Source organism: Vulpes vulpes, chromosome 15, assembly GCF_048418805.1.
Source record: "Vulpes vulpes isolate BD-2025 chromosome 15, VulVul3, whole genome shotgun sequence".
Classification (NCBI taxonomy): Eukaryota; Metazoa; Chordata; class Mammalia; order Carnivora; family Canidae; genus Vulpes; species Vulpes vulpes.
Genome location: NC_132794.1, coordinates 49,189,878 through 49,214,588, shown reverse-complemented (window position 1 = coordinate 49,214,588; position 24,711 = coordinate 49,189,878). Strand labels below are relative to the sequence as shown.

General features: G+C 38.3%; 1 protein-coding gene across 5 annotated transcripts in view; it reads left to right on the top strand.

Annotated features, from left to right (window-relative positions):
• The window catches only part of ZNF106 (zinc finger protein 106), a 64,673-nt gene that overhangs the window by 26,229 nt on the left and 13,733 nt on the right, over positions 1-24,711 (top strand). For 3 of the 5 annotated variants that reach the window (XM_025998549.2, XM_072738367.1, XM_025998550.2), the window contains 12 exons: positions 3,873-4,073; positions 6,905-9,085; positions 10,070-10,703; positions 12,586-12,655; positions 13,991-14,145; positions 14,230-14,290; positions 14,763-15,104; positions 17,494-18,274; positions 18,631-18,686; positions 19,239-19,384; positions 20,794-20,928; positions 24,256-24,372. In XM_025998549.2, the coding sequence (XP_025854334.1) occupies positions 3,873-4,073; positions 6,905-9,085; positions 10,070-10,703; positions 12,586-12,655; positions 13,991-14,145; positions 14,230-14,290; positions 14,763-15,104; positions 17,494-18,274; positions 18,631-18,686; positions 19,239-19,384; positions 20,794-20,928; positions 24,256-24,372 (4,879 nt within the window). The remainder of the gene's footprint in view (positions 1-3,872; positions 4,074-6,904; positions 9,086-10,069; positions 10,704-12,585; positions 12,656-13,990; positions 14,146-14,229; positions 14,291-14,762; positions 15,105-17,493; positions 18,275-18,630; positions 18,687-19,238; positions 19,385-20,793; positions 20,929-24,255; positions 24,373-24,711) is intronic. The other 2 variants (XM_072738366.1, XM_072738368.1) reach the window with 1 other exon arrangement.

Here is a 24,711-nt window from a genome sequence, read left to right as displayed (position 1 = left end):
AAGCATCTCTCTCTTTTTATTCCCCAGTATACTTATTCAGATGTGTGGCCTGTTTCTACAGATAAATGCTATTAAAAGGGCACAAACCTTTATTTATCAACCAGCTGTTGTGGTATAGTTAGAGCAAACTTAATAAAGAAAAGCTTATGGGTGGAATATCTTAAGGCCTTGCCTTTCACACATGAGAGGAAATTGTGTGGTAACAGGATGAAGTTAATCCTCCTTTGAATGTCCTGAGGACAATTTTTGCCTTTGTTAGTCAAGAAGTAAAGCAGTACTTTCCCCCAGCAATTACTTTATATAGTCATACAAAGTAGTATTTTAACTGATTATTGATAGAGAATTGGAAAATAGCGTCATTAAAATATTAATTTACCACTAACTTTTTAAAATATGTCGTTTCCCTAACATCATAGTAGAAGCATGAATGCCTGTTGTATGTAGAACAGGTAATATGCTTTCCTCTAAATACAGACACATTTGCATTTTTAAGAAATATGGTGGTGCTAATCTGTTCTTTCCCTAGATAAATGTGGATTCTCTCTTTTCTCTCTTTTTTTTTTTTTTTTTAAGATTTTGTTTATTTATTCATGAGAGACACACACAGAGAGGCAGAGACAGGCAGAGGGAGAAGCAGACTCCATTCAGGGAGCCCGATGCAGGATTTGATCCTGGGACTCCAAGATCACACCCTGGGCCAAAGGCAGATACTCAACCACTGAGCCACCAGGCATTCCCTTCTCTTTTCTCATTTTGATGTTTCTTGCAAAGATTCTCTTTTTTAAAAGTAGAATTCATTTATAGGAAAAATCTTAGGAATTTTTGTTTTTGGACAGTTTGTTTTTAGTGCTTTTATTTTACACTTATTGACTATACCCTTGTGGGCAGGATCTCTTTTTGATGTTTTTCTATTAAATATAACTTTAGAACTAAGGTTAATATCCCTTCTTACAAGAAAAGCACATAGGTTTTAAAAATCTGTGTTTGAGTTTTTGTTACATATCCAACATATGCCTGTGCTTTGGGGATTGCAAAGTGTGTGGGTTTATGATTATGGATATTTATTTTTAACAAAGTTAAATATTGTCTATATTGCATTCCTTAATATTTTAAACAGTGCAGTCTTCCAGCTATATCTGTAAAGAGAGGGATTTTGATGGTTTGGACATGAGGAAAAGTTCTCTATTTTAGAAGGGTGTAATCAGGAATTTTATTTAAGAACACCTTTAGGAAAGATGTCCCTGGTACGACAATATACAGTTTAGCATTCTACAAGTTTTTATGTAGAAAAGTAGACTAAAATGTTTTTCATAGTTTTAGAGAAGATTTTCTAACCAGAAAATTCAGTTGATTCAAATTTTCTTTTTAACTTTACGATTTAAGTTTAAAAAAAATTTTTTTTATTGAAGTATAGTTGACACACAATGTCACATTTGCTTTCTGTGTAGGACATAATGATACAACACCTCTATGCTCACCATAAGTATGATTCAAATTTTTATGATACTATAAAGTATGTATTCTAGTTTAGTTGCAGTGTTGAGACACTACGAACGCTGGACAGATTTTTACTTACTTTTTTTTTTTTTTTAAGATTTTATTTATTCATGAGAGACACAGAGAGGCAGAGACACAGGCAGAGGGAGAAGCAGGCTCCCTGTGGGGAACCCGATGTGGGACTTGATCCCAGGATCATGACCTGAGCCAAAGGCAGATGCTCAACCACTGAACCACCTAGGCACCTCTACTTACATATTTTTAACTTGTTTTTGTGTTTGCATGAGAAAAGGCTTGATTTCTGTTACACGTTAACACTTTATATGAGCTTCCATAATTTTGAGAGAAGAATTTGGGGTATTCTCAGCAAACTGGAGGAATTTGAGGATTATTCTTTAGTGGAAAATGCTCAGTGGAAATAATAGATTTAAGCTTTTTGGAGGCTTGAAAGGAGTTAGAATATTGATATACAAGATAATAAGGAAAATGAGATTTTTCAGGGAACCTGGTTGGAATTCATTAAAATGAATCTTAATGTAAGAGACTACATTGTATTCAGAGCATTTGAAGTTACAGTTCAGAAAAAGGTAAAAACTTAGGAGTTTTCTCCATTTTTCTGAGGTGTTTTCCATGATTCTCACAAGGTGAAAAACTGTTTTGTTTGATTTACTAGGCATTATTTCTACTTTGTCATGCTGGACAACTGTAACCATATAGTTAGCATGGTGCCCAGAATTTAGAAGGTAGTCAGCTAGATTTTTGTTTTTTTGTTTTTTTTTTTTAGATTTTTGTTTTTAAATGAATGTTCAGGTGGTCTATAACAGAAGCCATCTTTTGGTAAATGAAGTGCTCAGTTTTGAGGTTCTCTTCTGGTTGATATGAAATCTGCCATGACTTTATAGATATATTTGAGGGGAGGATGGAACAGTGTTGTGCATGCATGTGTGTGTGTGGTGTGTGTCTGTCTGTCTTATTAAAGACAGGCATGTCTATTTGTTAAGATTGGCGTAGGGAGATAATTTGTCAGTGGAGAAAACACCAACTTAAATCTACATAACTACCCTTACCATCGTTTTCCATGCTTTTCCCAGTTACTTCCCATAACTGTTCCTCCTTCCTGCTTTTCTTTTGCCTTTAGCTGAAGATGGTATTTAAGTTGGTGGCTTAGGTTACCTAGGAGAGTTACTCATTTTTCCTGAGTGTCTCTCATGTATACATGGGATATACATTACATGGGTAATAAGCTTCTACTTGTTAAATAAATAAATAAATGAATAAATGAATAAATGAATAAGTAAGTAAGTAAGTAAATAAATGAGATTGATACAGGAAGTGCAAAAATATCACTAGTGTATGTATACCCAAGGCAAGTGATACAGAATTAAGTCTGTTGGGCCATTATTGGATGGCTTTTACTGTCCGTTCATTACACTTGTGGCCATGATGTTCAGGTGTTTCTCATCAATGGCTGCATAGACAGGTGAACCAATCAAGAGACTTCAGGAAGCTAAGAAGGCTGTTAAATTATTCATCTACTATAGCTTTGGGTGTTGATCCAAGATTTTGATTTCTTAAACTGGCCAAGTATGAGATTTACCATTGACTGTATAAAGTAAAAGAAAAAGAAAACATGCTCAGTTTTAAGAACCTGGTTTTGCTTCTCTCTAAACTTTTGCATTTTCTGAAACTTGAGAAAACCATTTGTCTGGCACAGCTGTTAACTTCCTACAACTGAAATACTTTCCATTCCCTTTTAAATAAGCCCCTCTGAAGCAGAATGTAGGTCACATGTATCATCCAGACAAAAAAGTTTGCTGAGACGACTCCTATCATTTGCCCTAGGGTCCGGAATCTTCACATTCCAGGCAGAGCTCCAGCTGTCCCGATTTAGTCACCACATTGGGATTGGCTAGGCTGCCTACTCTTTTCTCCACCCCTTCACTTTCACTGGGAGAAAGCTCTTGAGCCTGAGATAAAATGTCAGCACTGTCACCAGGCTTCTGAGTGCAGCTGGCATCATGGGTGTGCTCTAGAGCAACTTCTGTTTGCTCTGAGCCCCCTGCCCTGCCTCCCCTTTCACCATGTTTCCTCTGGCAAGATTTTAAGTACAGCAATTCAAGAAGATTTCTCCTCCTAAACTAATTATTCTGAAGTGTATTGCCTCTTGATTGCTGGAAAAGAATCTTAAAATCATTTCAAAAATAACTTATGAACAAACTTACTAAAAGTGATGAAAGGAGCATTGAAATTGATTAGCATTAATCTTTCACTGTGCAAAAGTGTGCAGTGTTTTTCAGAGGAAACTATAATAGATCTGTTGAGCGTGCCATGCCAGTGGGGAGAATTGAATGTCCCTCATCTCCCTCTTTCCCTAGGGACAGTAGTCATGAGTGCCGAGTGTGCGGGGTCACAGAAGTGGGTCTTTCTGCATATGCAAAGCACATTTCTAGCCAGTTGCACAAAGATAATGTTGACGCCCAGGAAAGAGAAGATGACGGAAAGGGAGAAGAAGAGGAAGAAGATTATTTTGACAAGGAACTCGTTCAGTTAATAAAACAAAGGAAAGAACAAAGTCGGTAAGTAATGATTTTGATTTTTAAAAAGGCTGTCTGAAATAGAATAGAGAATACATTTTCCATTTCTATACTTTTCAGCCTATAGCTTTCAAACTTCATCGCCAAAGATTAGCTTGAGATTGCTGTCTTGTGCATAAATGGTCAATGGAATTCTTTCTTGAATATGAGCTGTTTCTTAAAAAAATGAACTCAGAAAAAAAAAAAAACCCAACTCAGTATTGCCTTCTCTATAAAAGTTAGCTATAGGTGCAATATATCTGAAATCTTTACTGTGTTTAGAACTATTTATATTGATTCTGGTGTTTTTTTTGTTTTGTTTTGTTTTGGTTTTTTTGGGTGGGGGGATACTAGTGAATTGTATGGTATCCAAAATTAGTGGAAAGGTATTAATGGATAAGCTTTTATATATATAAAAGATTTCTTACTATGTCCATTAGGAAAAAATGTTTTGCCTGATATGAGTTAACACGGTGTTTCTACCAAATTTGATATATCCTTTATTATTTAGTATTTCAGTAAATATTTATTGAATAAATTTGTATTTTAAGTTTGACAATGTCAAAATCAGTGTAAGTTTTCTAGATTATTCTGTATAATTTGATACATACAGCTCTAATTCAAATATTAGGCTTTTGTATTTTTGCATTACTGAGTTGTGGTCTAAAGAGTTTAATTAATGAAGCAGAAATTTTCAGATTTCTCTTTCTTTTCGGTAAGAGAGAGAGAGCCATCAAGAGGCCGGGTAATTTTTTCAAGTCTTAAAATATAATGAGAAACATTATAAATTCTAAAATAAATTTGTAAAAATTCTTTCTGAATACTAGTTATACTTGGTATGCACTTCAATTTTAGTTAGAGGTTTAGTATAAAGAAAATAGTTTTCACTATATGTGCTACAAGTGTTTTGAACAGGCCCTTAAAACATTAAGAGCAGCATAGTTCTTAAACTGGTTAGTTAGTTGTTTAGTCCTTCAAATGACATTGTTAATACTTTCACTATAGCTGTAGTTTACTCTTGTTTAAGAAGACTAACTTATTTTTTTTCTTACACACTTGTGCCATTATTAGCTAATCTGTAGATGATTAAACATTTAAGTCAGAAGGTAAAGGAGCTCAGTAAATTAGATGTTCATATCATAGTTAATCTTCTTTGAATATTCTGATATGCTTCCTTGGTGATTTATTTATAGTCATTGACTTATTTCTCTCATTTCTTCCTTCATAGGGTTTTTAATTTAGATTGCTTTTTCTGGGCCTTGGATTTAGCTACATGCAGTTGTCCCCTCGATCTAGCTAATTTATTGTGATCTAGGAAGTCTTGATCTTGTGGCAGATTTCTTGTCTGAATCTCCCATTTCTGGATCCCATCAGTGTAGCCTAGTCAGTATTTCCTTGGTTGTCAAAAGTTGTATACTGCTTAGAAACAAAAGATAAAAGCTCTTTGGAGTGGTGTTACAAAAATCCTGCACATGCATGTAATAACACTTGCCACTTGGGGACTTAGGGTCTCCTGTTTAGAAATAGTTTTAATTTATAATGTAAGTGGATGTTTGAACTTTCAGGTAAACTAACTTTTTAATTCCATCTGTGGAAAAGGAGGAAATTCCGATTTGTGTTCAAAATTTTGGAGACCGAAGCTTTTAGAACCAGTTCAAGTCACTACTGAGTTTAAGTCACTAAGAGAAGGGAGCCCAACAGTAAAAACTTAGTTTGGGGATTTTGGGTCTAGAGTCAGACTGCCAAGGATCACATACTGCTTTCTAGCTGTCTTACTTCAGGCAAGCTCCTCAGCCTTTCTGGTACTCAGTGTCCTCATCCAAAAAGTAGGAGTAAGAAGAATAATTGCTTCAGGGCCATGAAAAGTAAATGAGATATTCTAAATAAAGTGCTTAAAATGCCTGACACTTAGTAGGTACTCAGTACATTTTAGTTAGTATTAGTTTTTTGAGCACCTACCTCATGTTAAGTACTAGGCCAGGCATACCATGGGCAGTTTGTAGAGGAAAGAGATTTTACACCTATTCCTGTGATGTTTACTTAAGTTTATTCACAGTTCTTTGGGCTCCTTGTCAAACACAAATAGTTGAAACAGCTGTAGCTTTATAAAAACCTCTAGCTCATGGAGCTCCTAATAGCACTGACTGCTGGTACTGCTTATTTGGTGTGTGCTATTTTACTCCTGTTTGTGATCTTACTTTCTCAGCTAGGCTGTAAGTCTTTTAGGAATGAACTATACATAAAAGTTTTCTTTCACCACAGTCATTGAATGTGTGCTTAATAAAGTGTTTAGTTAATTAATGAAAATGATAATGCAAAGTGAAATCTGAGCATTTAAAATAGGTTAAGAAACTGGGTTTTGGAGAAAGAACTTATAATTGGAAAAATCCACAGTATTAAGAGTCACTGTACTTAAGTAGTATTAATTATAACTAGCCAAAGCTACAAAATAGAATTGTGCTTCTTTTTAAACAACTGCATAATGTAAAAATAATAATTGGATGATAGGGACAAAAGCCCCAGAACATGCTAAGAAAAATAGGAGTAGGAAATAGTAAGAAAAATAGGAGCAGGTGGGTACTATAAATGTGTCATATTTTTAACATTTCTGAGGTGATAACAGAGACAAGATATTGTTTAATGTCTAAATCAGTAAATTGTGAAATATAAGTTGAGCTCTATCATTTAAAGATCAGAAAGCTGCCACTATTAGAAATAAAAATAGATTCTATGTTCTAAGGAGAGAGATACATAGTAGGAAGTTTGATGGGTTATGCTTGTAAAGGAAGCATGATGATTTCTTTAAATCTCTCATGGAAAACTGTTTCTTCCAGGCAAGATGAACCTTCCAATAGCAGCCAAGAAATAAACTCTGATGACAGGCGACCCCAATGGAGACGAGAAGACCGAATCCCTTACCAAGACCGAGAGAGCTACAGTCAGCCAGCATGGCATCATCGTGGACCTCCTCAGCGAGACTGGAAGTGGGAGAAAGATGGCTTTAATAATACTAGGAAAAACAACTTTCCACATTCTTTGAGGAATAATGGTGGACCAAGAGGATGTTCTGGGTGGCATAAGGGAGTTGCAGGAGGCTCCTCAACTTGGTTTCACAACCACAGTAATTCTGGAGGTGGTTGGCATTCAAATAGCGGAACGGTAGATTGGAATCATAATGGTACAGGAAGGAATTCCAGTTGGCATTCTGAGGGAACAGGTGGCTTTTCCAGTTGGCATATGAACAGCAGTAACGGAAACTGGAAATCCAGTGTACGTAGTACAAATAGTTGGAATTACAGTGGCCCTGGAGACAAATTTCAACCAGGCAGAAACAGAAATTCTAACTGTCAAATGGAAGACCTAACTATGCTATGGAACAAGAAATCTAAGTCAAACAAATATAATCAAGAGAGATATAGTTGGCAGCGGCAAGAAAGCGACAAAGTTGGTACAGCTGCCACATACAGAGTTCCTTCTGAAGGATTTACAAGTGATAAATTTCCTTCAGAAGGCTTACTTGACTTCAATTTTGAGCAGCTAGAAAGCAAAACTACAAAACAGACAGATACCATAGCTTCTAAAATTGGTGGGAAGAATGGCAGTGCAGCGAGGGAAAAGCTCCATCGCTGGACTCCTTACCCTTCCCAGAAGACTCTGGATTTACAATCAGGAATGAAAGAAGTCACTGGTAATAAGTCAGAAATGATAGATAAGCCTTTCTTTGACTTTAGCTTGACAACCACAGGAACACCAAAGCCCCAGATCGATGAAACAAATAATTCCCCAACGATGAAAACACAAAAAGAAACACATACTGGATCTCTTAGTCACAAAGCCCCTTCTGACTGCACTGCTTCCTATGAGGCAGTGAGAGATTGCCCCATTCCAGAAAAACACGAACAAGAACTTAACCTAAGTAAGATGCCATCATTAAAATCTGGACTCCTTCCAATTCCAGTCACCAAATCAGTTCCTCAAAAGCCAGATTTAAAGAATCCCTCAAAAAACACCAAAACAAATTCTTTTTTTCCTGGAGAACACGCAAATCCCTTGAACAAACCCACTATAGAAGAGAATCATGGGTCTTATATAACCAAATTGCGAAGTTCATGTCCTCATGTTTTAAAAGGGAATAAAAGTACATTTGGCATTCAGAGAGAATCTGATGAAAATTTAGGTGACACGTTACAAAAAGCCAAAGAGATGCTACAGTGTCATGAGTCATTGCAAAATCCACTTCTTGGCACTTCTAAAAGGACCAGGAACTATGCAAAAGCAAGTAGGAATGTAGAAGAGTCTGAAAAAGGATCTTTGAAGATAGAGTTTCAGGTACACACATTAGAAGATGAAAGTGATGGGGAGCTATCTGACATGGAGAAGCATGGAACAAAACTTGGAACCGTGGGCTCTGCCACTGCAGAAATGTTACCCTGCAGCACTCATATCACTGATGAAAAAGAGGAGGATGACCAAAACTCGAAAACATGTAGAAAACTATCCACTAACACATGTAATGCGACAGTTCATCAGAAGGAACCTGAGTTACAAATGACATCTGCAGCCAGTTCACACTCTGGCTTACTGCTAGACTTAAAAACTTCTCTAGAAGATGCACAGGTTGATGACCCTGTTAAATCTCATGTATCTTATGAAACAGAAGGCTTTGAGGGTGCTAGTTTGGATGTAGAGCTTCAAAAAAACGATATAGGTCAGTCCTCAGGCCCTCTTCTGCCTGAACTCAGTAAGCTTGGCTTTCCTGCCTCTCTCCAGAGAGATCTAACCCGGCACATTAGTTTGAAGAGCAAAACTGGAGCACACCTTCCTGAGCCAAACCTCAATAGTGCTCGTCGCATTCGCAATATTAGTGGCCATAGAAAGGGTGAGACAGAGAAGGAATCTGGGCTCAAGCCAACCCTTCGGCAGATTCTAAATGCATCTCGGAGAAATGTCAACTGGGAACAGGTCATCCAGCAAGTAACCAAGAAAAAGCAAGAGCTAGGCAAAGGCTTGCCCAGGTGTGTACCTCCTTTTTCTCTTTTAAACTTACCCTTTGACCCTATCAAGAGAATTCTGCTTGTTATATTTAATTAAATGTCTGTAAAAAATATATATATTGTAGATGTCTGTTTTAAATATCAAAGAGTGGCTGCTACTCTATAATAAATGCAATAGAGTGTTTCTGAGCAGAGAACTCAGGTTGCAAAGAAGCACATCAGCCTCTTGGGAACGTAGAAAAAATTATCAGAAATCCATCATTTTAGTTATAGGGGCTAGAAAGTGACAACATGAAAAAGTGTATCTAGAGATGTGTATCTAGATCTTGATGAGCAGTGCAGTTTTTAAGTGTCACTGTCCTTACTGCCTTTTACTCAGAACCTGTGAACAGCTACCCTTTTACTCTGGGCATCGTATTTGTAATCACAAAATACTTTCTCTTAAATACTTGTTTTATGTTTTGGCTATTCATCTTATGTTGAGGTGCTAAACTTTTCTGAATGATAAAGCAGCATTCAGCATAGGTCTACTATATGAAAATCTGCCTGCTGTATTATAATTATATAGCCCTTTAGGCTTAAATTTGTATCCTTGTTGAAACAACGTATTCGCACCCTCTTCTATCATTTGAATATTGAGAGTATAAAGTTCTTGTTCTTAGCCTAGTTCCTGACACTTGTGAATGCTCAGTAATGGTTGGTTTTGGTTTGTATGCTGTTAAAAAATTATTATTGTTGGTTTAGAAAAGCTCCATACTAATAAAACTATCAATTTTCATTTCGTCAGATGTATTCTCATACTGTGTACAAATCTCTAATTTAGTACTTGTTAAATTATAGTACTTACAAACATTTATTCTATGTCTGGAACACTTAACTAGACTGTGAGCTTTGAGGGCAGAAACCATCTTATTTATATTTATAATCAATCTCATTAAGTGGTGCCCCCCTCTCCCCTAAGCATGTCTGATTTATAGGGTTTTTTTTCTTTGTTTTTTTCTTAAGGTTTGGCATAGAAATGGTGCCTCTAGTTCAAAATGAACAAGAGGTCTTGGATTTGGATGGGGAGCCTGATCTGTCCAATCTAGAAGGATTCCAGTGGGAAGGTATTTCCATTTCTTCATCTCCTGGGTTGGCAAGGAAGCGAAGCCTTTCTGAGAGCAGTGTGATCATGGACAGGGCTCCTTCTGTTTATAGCTTCTTCAGTGAGGAAGGTACAGGCAAAGAAAATGAGCCCCAACAGATTTTTTCACCTAGTGACTCGTTGAGGGCTGCACAGAGTCAGACAACAACCATGGGCCTTAAGCAGGAGGTGACACCTCTGGCTGCCTCTTTAAGAACAGGTGAAAGGGCTGAAAATGTTGCTAGTCAAAGGCGACATAGCGCACAGTTGTCCTCTGACCGAACGATACCTCTGATGCACTTGGCCAAAGACCTGAACAGTCAGGAGAGTTCTACACCACCTTCAGAGAACCAGAATACCCAGGAGAGTAATGGAGAAGGAAACTCTTTATCATCAAATACATCCTCAGCCCTTGGAATCTCCAGTTTGGCAGACGCAGCCACAGACAGTAGCTGTACCTCTGGCACTGAACAAAACGACGGCCAGAATGTGAGAAAGAAACGAAGAGCCACTGGAGTGAGTATGATTGCCTATGCTTGTTAATAGGACATTTCACGTGGTGATTTGGCTATTACAAGATTTATCCCTTTAATTTTTTCTGGCTTCTGGAATTATGCTTCTCCCTACACTGGAGTAGGTTTATGAGGCTCTTTACTTTCATATTCTTATCCTATTGGTTTCTTTCTTTCTTCTTTCTTTCTCTTTCTTTCTTTCTTTCTTTCTTTCTTCTTCTTCTTTTTTTTTTAAGATTTTATTTATTTATTTGTGAGAGACACAGAAAGAGAGGCAGAGACACAGACAGAGAGAGAAGCAGGCTCCCTGTAGGGAGCATGTTGCCAGGACTCAATCCCAGAACCCCGGGATCACGATCTGAGCCAAAGATGCTCAACCACGGAGCCACTCAGGTGTCCCATCCTATTGGTTTCTTTCACTGAGTAATTCTACTAAGTTAGATGTAACTGAATATGAATGTACAGTACTAGGAAAATATGAAGTCATCTCTAAAACTAGTCTCTACGTCAATGATTCTTTGTTATCACCTGACCAAGGAGTAAGCCACATCCTCAGCTGTAACTCTGTTTTCATGATGCATTCTGTACTGCTGCTAAAGAAAGGCACTCTAGTGTTACATTTCTAGGGCATGAATGCTTGTTAGGCCCAGGACTGTTGAGCTTATCACTAAGGTAGTTTTCACACTATTAGAGTACATCTATGTGAACATAGTCTTAGAAATAATTTTAGTCTTGAGCACCTGGGTGGCTCAGTGGTTGAGCGTCTGTCTTCAGCTCAGGTCCCAGAGTCCTGAGATCAGGTCCTGCATCAGGCTCTCCACAGAGATCCTGCTTCTCCCTCTGCCTGTGTCTCTGTCTCTCTCTCTCTGTGTCTCATGAATAAACAAATAAAATCTTAAAAAAAAAAAAAAAAGAAATAGTTTTAGTCTCTGTTATTCAGTATTTTGTACCTTAGTTATGCAGCTTGGCCCCTTCCGAACCCATTCCTTCACTGACACCACTTCTCTTCTGGCATCTCTGTCACTAATATTGCCTAACCCTCTCAAGAAGCCTTTCTGAAAAGAAAGGTACTGGTGTCTGGAATGTGACACTGTGGGAAAATGGGCTGTTTCCTTTAAGACCAAGGCAGTTTAGCAGAGTAGTTGAGGCCTTGGCTTGTAGACCTGAGTTCAAATTCCAACTTTGCTCCTTTGAGTTGGACATTGTAGTGGATGTTGTTGGATGAGAGTTGGTCCTGTAACAAAGCTGATATCTAGGGGATTGTCTCATAGATCATTTAGCTTTTTGTCATAAAGATTTTGTTGTAAAGATTTCCTAGTAAAGTAGAAACTGTGCCCCAGTGAAATCAGGTATATGCATTACTGGCTTTGTCCATACTTCTGACTGTCCTTTGCTTTCCCAACGTGAAATGCTATGCCATAGCCCCAGTGCTTCACCACCTCTAGGATGCTAGGAAGGTCTTGACCTTAGATTCTGTTCTGGGGTTTTTTGTTTGTTTTTTAAAGATTTTATTTCATTTAAAGCAGGGGAGAGAGCATGAGCAGAAAGAGGAAAGGGAAGGAGAATCTCAAGCAGACTCCATGCTGAGCTTGCAGCCTGATGTGGTGCTCAGGCTCACAAACCCAAGATCACGACCTGAGCTGAAACCAAGAGTTGGACACCTAAGTCACTGTGCCACCCAGGAGCACCTGTTTTATTATCTTTTTAATCAGATACATTCAACTAATATTTAAGTTCATACCTTATGCATTGGATTCCTAGTATCCTGTTAGAGATGATAGCAGCAATGAAGAACAAAGTATAATGGTCTTAGAGTTTGTTTTTTTCCTTTCCTGGGTAATGGCCTTTACACATTTAGTATTACTCAGTTTTCTTTCTCTTCTCAGGATGGATCTTCTCCTGAACTCCCAAGTCTTGAGAGAAAAAACAAAAGAAGGAAAATTAAAGGAAAGAAAGGTATAGTGCAAATATTCTGAACAAAAAGAAATTGTTCTTACAGCAATTCAGCCTTTTTACAACTTGACACAGAGTATAATTGTGGTTATCAAATAGTGATCATCCATTTATTATTATTTTTTGACATTTTTGTTGTCTTGCTTAAGGGCATAGAAAAGTTTGATTTTATTTTTATTTATTTATTTTTTTTTACCATATCCAGTTGTAGCTATAGAAGAAATGTTTGCCACATAGACCCATAAGTTAAAGTTAATATATATCTTGGACAAATTGAGTTCAGCATAAAGTCAGAAAGTCTTATTGGGCCTTTTTAGTGGTGAAGAGGAATAGGTTCTTTAGTAAAAATTTTGTCTCTTGGTTGTTCATAGCCATTTCTCTCAATTTTCATTTTTGAGGTATCTGTGTTGCTTCTCTTACTTAAATTGAGAGAAGTTGTTAGAGTCATTCCCTCTACACTTCTGTGATTCTTGCTTTCCCCTGACTCAACCCTTTCTGCTGTAAGAGCTAGGGTCAGAAGTGATTAGATGAACCTTGGGTGGTTGGATGTGATGGATAAGGTAGGAGTCATGGATGACCCCAGTTTCTGGCTGAGGCATCTTTGGGGATGATGGGATTATTTGTAGAGCTGGAAAACTCCCATAAGAGGAGGACAGTGATGAGTCCCCTTTTGGATCTTTTGAGTTAACGAATCTTAGAGACATCTTAGTAAAGATATCAAAGTGGTAGTTGGGTATGTGGTTCTGGAGTTTAGGGAAGACATCTTGACTTACCGAATGGGAAAGAGACAAAGATAATAAATACATACATGTGGTAGGGCATTTTATTTAAAGTAACTTTAAATGTACTATCTCGAAGCTATATTTTTTCAGGAAGTTTTCTCTAAGAAAGCGAACTATTTTATGGTAACTAAGAGACTAGAAGAATAGGGATTGGGAAGAGAGTGTAAGCTGTTCACATCTGGGGCTCAATCTAAGCAAAAGAAGAGGGTGACAGATAAAGGAAAAATGAGAATTGAAATGTATGACAGTTGCTCTGCCTGGGGCAAAGATTGCACTTGGAAGGGAAGTGGTGGAAGATGGTGATGAAGTAAGATGGTACCGTGTGACAGCACACTTGAACCTATGAATTACCTCCATCTTACCAATTTTTTTGGTTTAGCTCTGACATCAGTCTCAACACAACAGCATGATTTGTGAGATCTGATGAGTCTCCAGTCACCTGTTGAAGAGCAAATACGGGCTTATCCTAGAGAACTGATTCAGTTCCACCATCTCTGGAGCTGTATTATTGAGTCATCTCCAGTATCAAACTGAGCCTTACGGTTTCTTTTGGCAGAACGTTCTCAGGTTGACCAGCTGCTGAATATTTCTTTAAGGGAGGAAGAACTAAGCAAATCACTGCAGTGCATGGATAACAACCTTCTGCAAGCCCGTGCAGCACTGCAGACAGCATACGTTGAAGTTCAGAGGCTACTTCTGCTCAAGCAGCAGGTAACCAAGGATGGAACATTTAACAAGAATGGATCATCTCTGAAGTTGGATTTCAAAATGCTTAACAAATTACTTTATTTTTAGATAACTATGGAGATGAGTGCACTGAGGACCCATAGAATACAGATTCTACAGGGATTACAAGGTATTCTGGAGAGAATCTGATGGATTAGATCCTGTAACTTATTTCTTTGTTATCTATACGGGGAATTGAAATAGTCATGAAAAGGTCATATGTTTTCTCTCCTGTCTCCTTGCTTTCATCCTTTTATAGAAGGGCCTGTAAGACTGTATACCCCTAAAATGCTTAGCAGCAGGGGCAGTATGTTACAGAAAGAACCTTGGGTTAGGAATCAAAAGACCTGGGTTCAAATCTTGCTTTTCCATTAGTAACTATGTGACTTTGGATAAGTCACTTAAAATTTAAAAATGGAATGCTAATACCTATTCTGCCTGTGTCCTTGTTGGTCATATAGATTTTATGACAGTGTATTTCAAAGAATTATGAGGGACTTCAGAATTCTCTTGTAATTTTTAAAAATACAGATTGGCTCTGAAATGAATGACTTTTCAGAAACCATTTTTGCATTTGTACATACGTATGTCTCCCATTCTAGAAACATATGAACCTTCTGAGCGCCCAGACCAGGTTCCTTATAGCCTTCCACGAGAGCCAAGGAACAGTAGATCTCAGACATCTGCTGATGCCACACTGCTGCCTACTCCCTTTTTCCCAGTTTTTCTGGAGCCTCCATCTTCCCACATGTCTCCATCGTCCACTGGAGTCCCTCTCCAAGTAACCACATCTCCTACTTTCCAAGCCCATGGCAGTGTTCCTGCTCCAGACTCCTCAATTCAGATTAAACAAGAACCCATGTCTCCTGAACACGACGAGAGTGTGAATGCTGTGTCACAAGGCTCTGATGACAATGTGTCCAAGGAATTACTGCAAGTTAATAGTACGTAAACTTTTCTGAGGATTACGGTAACCTGGCAGTGGGTCTAGCGCAGTTTTAGGTCAGTGACATAGTCATATTTGCCCATTAAAACTAAAGTTGCTAGAATTAATTTTTCTTGAAATTCCTTCACTTAGAAGGATTGTTATTTTTGAGAGAGACTGCACACATTTGTGGTTGGGGAGGGGCAGAGGGAGAGAGAGTCTTAAGCAGGCTCCACACCCAGTGCCAAGCCTGATGCAGGGCTTGATCTCTTAACTCTGAGATCATGATCTGACCTGAAATCAAGAAGTTTGGCTAACTGACCCATCCAGGCACCCCTTAGGAGGATTATTTATTTATTTATTTATTTATTTATTATTATTATTTTTTTTTATAAGGGAATCTTTTTAATTTATTATTATTATTTATTTATGATAGTCATACAGAGAGAGAGAGAGGGAGGCAGAGACATAGGCAGAGGGAGAAGCAGGCTCCATGCACTGGGAGCCTGACGTGGGATTCGATCCCAGGTCTCCAGGATCGCGCCCTGGGCCAAAGGCAGGCACCAAACCGCTGCGCCACCCAGGGATCCCCTAGGAGGATTATTTAAATATCAACAATTTTTTCTCAATTTTCCCTAATCTAGGATTACTAAACGGACTTTGCATTAGCAAAGGTTCCATAATGAGGATTGGTGCAGAATTGTTTGTTTTGTTTGTTTGTTTGTAGTATTTTTTTTGTGTGTGAGATAAATTAAGTTGAACTTAGTCAAGTTCCTAGATAAGCTATATCTTCTGAATTTCTCAGCACTTAACTTTCTTTATCATTTAAAAGCAAGGCTGGACTAATATAAGCCTAAGAGGCAGGTGGCCATGATTAAGGGCAGAGGACACTGGATTTGGAATCATCAGTAAGAACTTGAGTGGTTTTGAGAAATAGCCAGTTTTTGCTCTTCATAAAATAACATTCACCTGGTTACCATTTGAGACTAACTTCTAAGCTATTTTAAACTTTATCTGAAGTTTTTATAACCAAAATGGTGCTATACTGAAAATTAAGTAAAAATAAACTGCCATTGTGTGATCTGAACAAAAGCAAAAAGTCTGAAAAATTACCTTAGCTTTTGCTACCTGTTGCAACACTAACCTAGATATGTATCTCAAATGTATATTATCTTTCATTTTGAATTTTGTTGTCTTTGTGTAAATAGTAATCAGTATTTTTTAAAAAACTGGTAAAGTATTATAGTGACTTTTTAAGATAATATTTTTAAATGGCTTTTACTAATTTTTTTCCTCTGCAAAATAATTCATGCTCATGTAAAAAAATGGAAAACTATAAAAATGTAGATATGTTATTTCAGTCTTAAATTATAAATGTTTGTGTGTTTACCTGTAAACTTTATACAAAGAGAAAATAAAAATAAAATAAAAAAAAAAAGAAAATCATAGTCTGTTATAACCTTTTTTCTTTTTGATATATCTTGATCATTTTCTTGTGTCACAAAAATAATTCATCTGAAATATTTTAATTTTACTAGTTGAGTAATACTTGAGAAGTTGCATAATATGGATGTGGTAATTTATATGAGCTCCATTGAATATTTAGTTTTTATCTTTTTTTTTTTTTAGGAATTCTGTAGAACACTACATTGTGTATGTCTTTGAGTATGTCTGTGGTTATTTCATCAGTTTAAATTCCTCAGCATAAAATAACTAAGTCAAAGAAAATAGACATTTTTAAGTCAGCTGGCTTTTTAACTCTTATGTAGCCAAACTGGATGATGTATCATTGACAGTGTTACCAATGGCATAGTGAAAACATCTAAGAAATAAAGGTGAAAGCGCTTCAGCTAAGTAGATATTTAAATGTCTACCAAGAAATAGGGGCACCTGGGTGGCTCTGCACCTGTCTTCCGCTCAGGTCATGATCCTGGGGTCCTGGGATCAAGCCCCATGTCTGGCTTCCTGCTCAGCGGGAAGTCTGCTTTTCCTCCCTTTGTCCCTCCCCCTGCTCATGCTTTCTCTCTCAAATAAATAAATAAAATCTTGGGGGAAAAAAAGTCTATCAAGAATAAAACATAATGTTAAATATGTGGACATTTCAAACAAGAAAAAAAGAAAAAAGATGGGTAGAAATGGTCCATGCCCATAAAAAGCTTTTATACAGTATAAAACATGCATGCTATTTGTGAGATCAACGCAGGGCAAAGTGTAGTAAGTGCTATAATAGAAATTTTTGCAGGTTACGGAAAGCTGATGGGTGATACAACTGCTTTAACATTCATAGCTTTACTCACTTATCACTGAAAGGTGGTTATTTGGTAGAGATTTGATCATTGATAAATAATGGCAATTTATGATGGTAAATAAACACAAAAGATGTAATAATTCTTTTCTTCTCAATTCAGGAGAGAACAGTGACAGTTGTCCAGTTTATCCAGTTATCACTGCAACGTTGTCCTTATCAGAGGTCACAGAAAGTTTCCATGAGCCTAGCCAAGAACTGAAGTTTTCCACAGAGCAAGGAAATACCAGGAACAGAGGAAATACCCCCTCCTCCCAACCAACTGGTCTTCCAGGCATAAATAAAGAAGATGAAGAGGCAGTTAAAGGCAACAGCGGGTCTGAGGCCTGTACCAGTTCTTTTCCAAGATTGTCGTTTGTTTCCGAAACCCCCTTAGAGAGGGAGCCCCACTCCCCAGCTGACCAGCTAGAACAGCAGGCAGAGTCTACTCTGACATCAGCTGAAACTCGAGGAAACAAGAAAAAGAAGAAACTTAGGAAAAAGAAAACACTTCGGGCTGCTCATGTTCCTGAGAACAGTGACACTGAACAGGATGTATTTACTGCTAAACCAGTAAGGAAAGTAAAGACTGGAAAGTCAGCTAAAGGGGGGAAGGTAACAACCTCCACCTGGGAAGATAGTAGAACTGGCCCAGAACAAGAGAGTGTCAGGGATGAGCCAGATAGTGACTCGTCTCTGGAGGTCCTAGAAGTCCCTAATCCTCCATTGGAAGTGGTGGCCATTGAATCTTCTGAATCTGGAGAAGAGAAACCAGACAGTCCATCTAAAAAGGATATTTGGAACTCCACAGAGCAAAACTCATTAGAAACTTCTCGTTCTGGTTGTGATGAAGTTAGCTCTACCAGTGAGATTGGCACTCGTTATAAAGATGGTATCCCTGTAAGGTGAGGATGTTGTGCTGGTCCAATCAGAACAGCTTACACCATTGTTCTTTTCTTAAAAAACAGAACCTTTGGTTATGAATCAGTTTTTAAATGAATCAAATGTATAGAAAATCCAATAAAGATTATTGGTATGGAAGAATGAAACCTTGGCAATGGGGATTTTCTACTTTCTCATTTATGTTGTAAATATTTACTTGTATCTCTTTTCGTATAGAAGTTTCAGATGGAAAAACTTATCTCTTCTGTTACTGCTGTGTTGCCCATTGTTTAGAATAATCCTTTGAGCCAGGAAATTATAAGTTTTATTGCCTGTCCTATTCACAGGTTCTAAAAAGATGTTTGCTATTATTTTGTAGTGTGGCAGAAACTCAGACTGTGATCTCCTCCATTAAAGGATCAAAGAACTCTTCAGGTATTGGTATATTCACCTTTATTTAAATTAACCACAGAAAAAGCTTACAAATAATAGAGCCAGGGTTTAAATAGGCCTGTAGAATGGGGTGGGGTGGGATGATCATCACCAAGAGGATTGCTTCAACCAGCAATTTTGGTATCTGTAAATCCTAAATACTGCCTTTTTATAGTTTCTTATTCCCATCTGTCTTATCTGTTCAACTACTGAGTATTAAGGTTTCATTGGCTTCTGGGGGGTTTGCTTTGAGAAGGAACTGCTTAAAGAATAATGCCTTATTCAACAAAATAACTGGCAGCAGAAAGGAGGATGTGGAGAGAGATTTGGTACTTTCAGGTTCATTCAAAAAATAATATCTTTTTTCCTAAGTGAGAGGCCTTTTCTGCCTTCTTTTGTTATGAAGTCTTCATAATGAAGATCATTAATGAAAAATGTGTTTTGCTAGGGAGCAAGGTTTTGAGGAGAATCCAGGGACCACTATATAGTTTTAATTTTTGAGTATCTTTTCACACAAAAGCAGACATGTCTCTGAAACATATTCTTGTTTTCCAGAAATATCTTCCGAGCCAGGAGATGATGATGAGCCCACAGAAGGGGCCTTTGATGGGCACCAAGCTGCAGTGAATGCAATTCAGATATTTGGGAATTTACTGTACACCTGTTCAGCAGATAAAACTGTCCGAGCTTATAATCTAGTGGTGAGTTGGTAAATCAATTTGAATTTTTGCAGGTTTTAGGAACTCAAGTTCACACTCTCTTAAATAATAGGGGAATCTATTTGCTGTCCAGATATGAGGTGAGTTTTAGACTAACTGTAGATAAGGTTGATGCAGTGGCTTGGCAGGATCACTGGGTACTTAGCTTCTTTCTGGCTGTCCGCTCTGCTTTCTCTGGTATCACCTCTTCCTAAAGCTCGTCCTAAAGCTCATTCTCCTCTTGCTCACAGACAGATGTCAGAAGCCCTTGGGGTTTCTTCTTCCTCCCATCACCAAAAAAACAAAAAATAAAAAACAAAAATGGTCCTATGCCTGATTGTGGACAACCACTTGGCAAAGGGAGATGAGATGACAGCAGTAGGCTTGGCCAGTCAGTTTCTAGCCCTGGTGTTGCTGAAAAGGTCAGTCATATAGATATTACAAAATAGGATAGAAGGAATATTGGAGAAGTGCTAGAGGAGGCATTTTTCCTCAAGTTGATTAATTGTGCCAAGTTACTAAGGAGAACAGCATTGTCTATTCATACTTAGTATAATCTGATACTCACACTTAGTATAATCTGATGCTCATTACTCTCAATTTTCATAGGATGAACTTTTGAGGTTTGAATTTGGTGTATGTCAAACTAATTTGCTTTATTAATGATGATAACCAAAAAACTTTAGGCTGAACACCAGGAAAGTATTTGAAATTCCTAAAGTCCTTGAAAGTCAAAAGGCTAGATGATGGAAAATGAAAATATGTTCTCGCTAGGCAACAGGTCTCATTAGCCTAGTGATCTGAAGGGGAAATGGGGATGACTGAAGGAAGGGAACAGAGGTACCAGGGAGTATGAGTGTAACGTTTAGGGGATCGGTTGTCACTCTGGATTGCAAGATAAATCTATCTATGTATGTACATTTGAAGTGGGTCTCTGTGCATGAAGATCACATTTAGGATGCTCCCTTGTGAAACCATCCCCGGACCACTATGGCCTGTGATAGCACCATCTTTGAATATTGTGGAACATTCTCTCCGAAGTTATTGATGAAATGCAAGAACTTATTTGGGAAGTTAGCTACAGTTTGGATTTGTCAGATCTTTGGTCCATATGTTGGAGAGCCTTGCCCTAGGCATTAATTAAAATATTACTCTATCTTAGAGCAGATTGACCTAAGTATTTTTGGTATGGCTCAGCTAACATAGCTGAAGTACTTAGTTCCTGTGACTGTTTACTGGGCATTTAGTGAACAGATACTTACTGAGCACCTTTTGTATACCAAGCACTAACCTAGGCACTGAGGATACAGTAGCAAACTGTATGTTTTAGCATTTTTGTTGTTGTTGAGGAAATGTGTTACCTAATCCTTAATATATCCACAAGCAATGATCTGATATGTGCTTGACTTTAGAGTCGGAAGTGCATTGGTGTCTTTGAGGGGCATGCCTCCAAAGTGAACTGCCTCCTGGTAACCCAAACCTCTGGGAAGAATGCTGCGCTTTACACTGGTTCCAGTGACCATACCATTCGCTGCTATAACGTCAAGGTGAGTGAGTCCAGAGAAATCAAAAGTGATCATTTACACTGCTTTACTGTATAGAGTGGAGACACTAAGACAGATACTCTATTCTGTCCACATTCTTTTTTTTTTTTTTTTTTTTTAAGATTTTACTTATTTATTCATGAGAGACAGAGAAAGAGAGGCAGAGAACACAGGGAGAGGGAGAAGCAGGCTCCCTGCAGGGAGCCCAGTGTGAGACTCAATCCTGGGACTCCAGGATCATGACCTGAGCTGAAGGCAGATGCTCAACCACTGAGCCACCCAAGTGTCCCCGTTCTTATGCTTCTGAGCCTATTTAGTACAGGCATACCTCAAAGATACTGCAGGCTAGGTTCCAGGCCACTAGAATATCAGTAAAATGAGTCAAATGAATTTTTTGGTTTCTTGGTGGAAAGTTATATTGATGCTATACTGTATTCTATTAGGTGTGCAGTGGCATTATATCTAGAAAAACAGTGTATGTACCTTAATTAAGAAATACTTTTTTCTCTCCTCCACAGAGAGGGGAAAAAAGGAAAAGAAAAATAATACTTTATTGCTAAACAAATGCTAACCATCATCTAAGTTTTCAGTGAGCTGTAATCTTTTTGCTGGTGGAGGAGGGTCTTCCTCTATGTTGATGGCTGCTGACTGATGAGGAAGGGGTGGTTGCTGAGGGCTGGGGTGGCTACAGTTATTTCTTAAAATAAGACAAAAGTGAAGTTTGCTACCTGGATTGACTTCCTTTCATGAATGATTTCTCTATAGTGTGTAATGCTGTTTGATAGCATTTTACCCATGGTAGACTTCTTTAAAAATTGGAGTCCCATGTTCTCAAACCCTGCCACTGTTTTATCATCTAAGTTTGTGGAATATCCTAAACCCTTTGTATCATTTCAACAACCTTCACTGCATCTTCATGAGGAATAGATTCCATCTCAAGAAACCACTTTCTTTTTCATCCATAGGAAACACCTCCTCTTCCATTACAATTTTATCATGAGATTGCAGCATTCAGTCATGCCTTCAGGCTCCACTTTGCATTCTAGTTCTCTTGCATTCCCACTACATCTCCAGTTACTTCCTCCCCTAAAGTCTTGAATTCCTCATTCAAAGTCATCCATGAGGGCTGGAATCAACCTCTTCTAAACTCCCGTTCACATTGATATTTTAACTTCTTCCCTTAATGGCATCTAGAATAGTGAATCCTTTCCAAAAAGTTTTCAGTTTATTTTGCCCAAACCCATCAGAGCAATCACTATCTATAGCAGCTATAGCCTTGCAAAATGTATTTCTTAGGGATCCCTGGGTGGTGCAGCGGTTTGGCGCCTGCCTTTGGCCCAGGGCGCAATCCTGAAGATCCGGGATCGAATCCCACATCGGGCTCCCGGTGCATGGAGCCTGCTTCTCCCTCTGCCTATGTCTCTGCCTCTCTCTCTCTCTCTCTCTCTCTCTCTGTGACTATCATAAATTAAAAAAAAAAAAAAAAGGGATCCCTGGGTGGCGCAGCGGTTTGGCACCTGCCTTTGGCCCAGGGCGCGATCCTGGAGACCCGGGATCGAGTCCCACGTCGGGCTCCCGGTGCATGGAGCCTGCTTCTCCCTCTGCCTGTGTCTCTGCCTCTCTCTCTCTCTGTGTGTGTGACTATCATAAATAAATAAAAATTAAAAAAAAAAAAAAAGATTAAAAAAAATGTATTTCTTAAAAAATAAGACTTGAAAGTTGAAATGGCCCCTCCATTCATGGGCTGCAGAGTGGATGTTGTGTTAGCAGGCATGAAAACAACATTAATCTTGTTGTACTTCTCCATTAGATCTGTTCAGTGACTAGGTGCCTTTCAGTGAGCATTCATATTTTAAAAGAAATATTTTTTTTTCCTTTTTATTATGGTATATATCTGGTTCCCCTATAAAACTACAAAAAAAAAATCTCACATGGGTTAGCCAGAGGCAATTGAATTTTAACATTTGGGCATGTTTATTGTCTTTTTCTTTATTTCACAATATTATACATGGCATTTATATTTGTAATTTTATGGGAGAAAATTGAATAATTTCAGGAACTGACTCTTAGCGGCATAAAAGAGGTTTGGGAAAAGAGGTCAAAAACTTTGACAGCTTACAGCTTTTATCATCCTACCCACTTCTTTTTTTTTTTTTAATTTTTTATTGGATTTATGATAGTCACACAGAGAGAGAGAGAGTCAGAGACATAGGCAGAGGGAGAAGCAGGCTCCATGTACCGGGAGCCCGACGTGGGATTCGATCCCGGGTCTCCAGGATCGCACCCTGGGCCAAAGGCAGGCGCCAAAGCACTGTACCACCCAGGGATCCCCATCCTACCCACTTCTAACCATCTCGATTTTAACATCTGTTTTCAACCTTGCTTAAAAGCTACACTTGGGCCTTTAGCTGCTTAGTATCATTCAGTAACAGGTCTTGAGCATCACTGTCTTACTGGCAATACAGCCAGGTTACCTAAGTAACTAGAATAAAATGGCTAGTATAACCCAGTTCTAGAAATTCATGGAAATATTTTCTTGAAGGTGAGATCAAACAGTGCTTATTTAACCTGGGTATGCATTAGAATTACTAAAGAACTTTTTTTTAAATGCATATTCCAGAACCCACTGAATTAGAATCTCAGGGATTGAGGATGAAGCTTGGGGTGCTATACATTTTAAAAGCTGCTTAGTTAAGTATGGCTCAGCCAACCCAGCACTGGTTTGAAGGAGGCATTTGAGAGCTATTGAAACAGAGAATCAGTTACAGGGAAGCACATACATGATTAATGCAAGTATCAAATATACAACTGTAGTCTTTCTTTCCCTTTTTAGATGGCAAATGCAGCTTTACCTTTGGCTACTTAATTTAATAAGTTTAAGGCCCAATTCTTAGTGCCCTTTGAAGAACTCTACATTCCAAATTACAAACATGGGTAACATTACTGGAGTTTATATTTGTTTACAGCTTGAGGGTCTTTGGCCAAATCTAAGATAGTCTTCTTCAAAATAGAGGATGCTAGGGGATCCCTGGGTGGCGCAGCGGCTTGGTGCCTGCCTTTGGCCCAGGGCACGATCCTGGAGACCCGGGATCGAATCCCATGTCGGCCTCCCTGCATGGAGCCTGTTTTTCCCTCTGCCTGTGTCTCTGCCTCTCTCTCTCTCTCTGACGATCACGAATAAATAAATAAAATCTTAAAAAAAAAAAAAAATAGAGGATGCTAAATTTTTTTCCTCATAAAAATCCTTTCACACTCTGCTTTAAAAAGGATTGATTTCACATTTTATTTGCTGCTAACCTCTGCTAATTAGGCATCTTGTACTTTTCTTAGACGCGAGAGTGTGTGGAGCAGTTAGAGCTAGAAGACCGGGTTCTGTGCCTCCATAGTAGGTGGCGAATCCTCTATGCAGGACTGGCAAATGGCACTGTGGTCACCTTCAACATCAAGGTCAGTGTCTGTGGGGAGAAGGCTGCATTCCCATGTCACTTGAAAGTAGTGTGTGTGTGTGGAAAGAAGTAGAAGGCAGACCTTTTCCTATTTTCTTGTGTGAGAAAACCGCAGAATTAGCTGCTACTCAAAAACTGTTACCTTCTGGTATAAGTGAAACAAGATCCTTCATTCTGTCTGCTCAGGCCCAAGTGTGCCAGAACCAAAAGGTAGCTCTACTAAATTAAACCAAGCCTGATGATTTGGGGCCAAATAATGAGTCATAGATTAAACTAGTCTATCTCATTTTAAGAATGACACCATGAAAAATGAGCTCAAATTCTTTTGAGTCTGACATTG